General features: G+C 44.4%; 1 protein-coding gene across 7 annotated transcripts in view; it reads right to left on the bottom strand.

Moving 5' to 3' along the window:
• Nucleotides 1–2,540: 2,540 nt before the first annotated feature.
• The window catches only part of pfkpa (phosphofructokinase, platelet a), a 25,189-nt gene continuing 23,597 nt past the window's right edge, over nucleotides 2,541–4,132 (bottom strand). For all 7 annotated transcript variants that reach the window (XM_008275889.1, XM_008275885.1, XM_008275888.1 and 4 more), the window contains one exon: nucleotides 2,541–3,412. In XM_008275889.1, the coding sequence (XP_008274111.1) occupies nucleotides 3,256–3,412 (157 nt within the window). In that variant the 3' untranslated portion in view covers nucleotides 2,541–3,255. The remainder of the gene's footprint in view (nucleotides 3,413–4,132) is intronic.

Below are 4,132 nucleotides of genomic sequence, written 5' to 3'. Positions count from 1 at the left end.
TCACTCTTGTTGTTTATCTGGCAAAGTATATGTTTTCAGTGCAGCCAACAGGGACGGCAGCAGGCTCATATCAAAAATCTATAACTTGTGCTGTTCTGCGCTTTCTCATCTTGCGCTGAATGTATTATGGGCTCATTTATTTTTTTTTTGCATGGATTTATTTATTCATAAATATTCATCCTGAATGTCAAATATGTGATTTATTTGAAAAAAAAAAATATTATATTGCTTTTTCAATCTCAGCCGGCTTGGATTTATTGGCTCCCGTTGCTATTGTTATCGCGGTACCTTTATAGCCATCTATTTTAGCGACGCTGCTCTTTACCAGTTATTACAGCGCCAGAAATCCCAACCACCGCGGTTCATTAGCAGCGAAATTGGAGAGTAGGAGGGACTCCGCCAGAGATAGAGAACGCAGCTTTTAATCTAAAAAGGTCAATGTACGCGAGCTATTTTGGAGATTCACTGCAAGCTTATAATTGGGGCCTTGTCTGAAGACAACGTAGAATTAAATGAAGACAAAGTTACTGAGCGTGTGGTTGGCCTTTGATGAGAATCAGGGAGTGAGGACCCTTCATTTGCAACCTTTAATCAGTCCAGTGAGATCGGATTCGCGTGTGATTGTAGAAGAGAAGAAAGTAGGGGGAGAAATGAAATGGTAATTAGTATTGATTACCTATGTGCATATGACCCCCCGGTCTCCCCTTGCATTCCTAAATCAACCCAAATTATTGGATTTTCTAATTTCATGCTTAGAGAAGAAGTAGCCAGCAACATGAAAATGCCTCCACAGTGAACCGTGCGCCCATCGGGGTCCCAGGAAATTATAGTGAAGAGAAGCCGGGCTCGTCTTTGTGCGGCGGCGTGGGCGCCAACCTGAATGGAGCACGCCGGTTTAAGTTAAGGACGATAATTATTCTAGGAGGGTCTGTGGGGAGTAAAGGTGATTCAGGTAGCTTTTCCTTCAAATTACATTTCACGTCACTTCGCTGTCGCTAAGCGATGGCCTCGGCCCGGCCATATATGTGTGTAATTACTCGCAGTTAAGACAGGGGGGAAAAAAGGTCCATTTAGGCAGGAAAGAGAAGCCCAATTACATGTATACACAATTAATACACCCATGGGAAATTGAAATTTTCTTTCAAATGATAAGATTAATTCCTAATTACGGCTGCACACATACACATGCACGCTGGCACGAGGCCTCACACAGTTAATCTACTTTAGTAATAAGCCACCGTACGCTGAAATTGTGAAGAAGTGGACAGCAACTGATGGAGGGAATCCGTGTCAGAGTGGACCCGATGAACCGGCGCGCCACGCCGACGCCACGGTGTTCTGCCGCCATCTGCTGGCCTCCAGCGACGGGCTGCTGGTGCAGACTTTTGTGTTCACGGCGGTGTCACAGAGTTCGTTCCACAAATATCAGACATTATATTTGCCTGCGTCTGACGTATTTGGATTTCGAGGAGATGAAAAGCGCAGCGAACGATTCGTCCTTCAGCCTCCAGCACGATGGAACCAACAGTCGGAGATGGTCTGAAGCCGATTTTGCAGGACAGATTCAGTCACGAGTTGCTTCTGCCAAATCAGATGTCTTCGTATTATTTAGAACTATCTACACTTAAGCAGTATTTTTATTTGTGCCTCTGAGTACGAGACAGCAGGTTTATGGGCACAGACAAACCAAAGGACCCTCCATCATAAGAGGAAGACGCCCAGACTGAAAACAGAAACACAAAATGACAACAATCGATGCAGCAGTCTTTGCAGTCGTTTTGTCTCTGGGCATTTTTTTTGCATCTCATTATGATTGTTTTCTATCTTCCTCAAATTTCCATTTTGCAATTTTTCTTTTCTTTTTTTCCCCCCCTCGGTTTAAGGTTTAAGTGTCCCTAAATATTTGATTTGTTGCCACTTTGTCGTTGGTTTGTGTCACCTTGTTTAACTTTGCGGTCATTTTACATCTTTCTGTGAGTCGTTTGTGTCTCTTTTCGGTCATTTTTGCATTTCTTTTTCTCTTAGTGGTGAGTTTACATCTCTGTTGTCGCTTTGTAGTATTTTTTTTTCTCTTTCTTGCGAGTTTGTGTGTTTTTAGTTATTTTTGTAGAGGATGTGAGTGTCTTTGAGGGTATTTTGCACGTCTGTAACTGCTTCTTGTAGTTTTTTTTTGCATCTCTTTGTAGCCTGATTCTGTGTCTTTTGCGTTTATCTGTTTGTCTTTGCAGTCATTAGAAAAGATGAGACTTTGCAACTCTGCCCAGCGACACGTTGAATGACTGCATTTGTCCATCAACCTGCTGGTGGGTCAGTTTCTGCAAACATGTATTCAAAATGTTGGTAAAGATTCAGTTTTTTATCAGTTGATGAAGACCTCACAAATGGAAAGGTGCAACCATAAAATATGGATTTGAACATATACCTCAAGTTACACATCCTAAATAAAGAGCTGGAAGAATATATACATCATCACGACACTGTCAGAGAAAGAAGGGAAGTGGCTGTGAAGGGGTTAAACCTGTAATTAATACTCGACAGGGTACACTTCTCAAGTCTGGCTTTATTCTGTGGGAAACATTAGTCTCGTACACGTCTAACTCGTTGGTGCAACATGACAGACAGCTACTCGGTACAGCAGTGCCTACAATTAATAATATATATCCATGTTTACAAGCAAAATAAACAATGTTAAAAAGATAAATATTAGTTTCAGTGTAAAGCACAGCAGCAGCAGAACTGTACTGAATCAGTCTCACATAAATATGCTGAACCTCACACTCGTCCTAGGCGGATGTACACACACACACTGGGTTTTTACGTCAGTGTCTATTCTGTCCTCGTGCCGCTCTGCAATCAGAGCCTGTCTAAGCGACTGGAGACAGAGAAAGTGCATTTTAAAAACAGTGACACTAAACATCCAGGGCGACAAGGACACACAGATGCATGGCAGGACAGCTGTGTGTGTGTGTGTGTGTGCGTGCGTGCATGTGTGTGTGTGTGCAAGAGCATGTGTGTGCATGTGAGAGTAGTAGTACCGCGGAGGCTAGCTTACAGTTCATGAGTCGTGATGTCGCGACAAAACAGAGGAGCAACACTAAAGGAAACGACAAAGACGAGGAAATGAACACAGCAGGTGGCCGACCAGAGGCGGCGGTTCACGTTGTTACTGGGGCTCTTTAACGACACATGGAGCGGCGCCTCACACGCGTTGGGTCGTCCACACAGACTGGGCTCGGCGGGCCGCCGCGCCGGCCTTCACATGGCCACCGAAGCGTCCGACTCTTTGGGCCGGGTGCGTAGGACGTGCTCCAGCTGCCCGGAGTCGGAGACGTCGTAGCTCGTCTTGTACTTGGCCAAGATCTTCATGAGAGGACGCAGCTTCAGCCACCACTGCTCCTGGGGGATCCTGTGACTGCAGACAGAAGGAGAGAAACCTCAGCGCTGTGGTTGTGTGGTTTTGTAAACTAAATACGAAGGAATCTCTCTGTTCTTGTGTTCACTTCTCCTGCTAACATCTAGCATTTTCAGGGATAAGATCATTCTACTCATTGATATAAATCTCCCAACTCTAAATCAATTCATTGTATAAAATCTGTGCTGCTTGTACACTTTGTGGCTCCTGCTTGCAGTCCTCGGCACGTTCAGGGGTTTTGCATTGACACTAAAGCAGCGACTCACAAGAGACGGATTACTTATGGGTCAAAGGTCAAGCTCCAAAACTAATGGAACCTACATTTCCCATAATACAACTCTACAGTGTGTCAGATTGTGCTGCGGGCTTTCTCAAGCTTTGGGTCACAGCCAACATTATTCAACAGTTCTCAAAGGCTAAGCTGTGATCCCTGTGTAACCATGAGGCTTATTCCAGTTTAGATCACAGAAAAACCTGGTTCTCCGTCTCCCCGTACACGTGGTTAATACCAGTATCAGAGGTGGTGTGTGCTGCTGCTGGTGCAGGTGGCCTTGATTTTTTATTTTTTTTTTTACACAAACCGGCAATTTAATCTGACATTCCTCTAACTGTTGGTCTTTAATTAATCTGACTGTTAATTCTGACTGTGACAGGCTCCGGCCCTCTGTGGCGCTCCACAGGATGGATGTTGACAATGAGGCCACTTTGGTGTATATAGGC

The sequence above is a fragment of the Stegastes partitus genome, unplaced genomic scaffold, assembly GCF_000690725.1.
Source record: "Stegastes partitus isolate 25-593 unplaced genomic scaffold, Stegastes_partitus-1.0.2 Scaffold61, whole genome shotgun sequence".
NCBI classification, from domain to species: domain Eukaryota; kingdom Metazoa; phylum Chordata; class Actinopteri; family Pomacentridae; genus Stegastes; species Stegastes partitus.
Note: the sequence above shows the minus strand (reverse complement) of the source record. Positions and strands in the feature narration are given on the sequence as shown.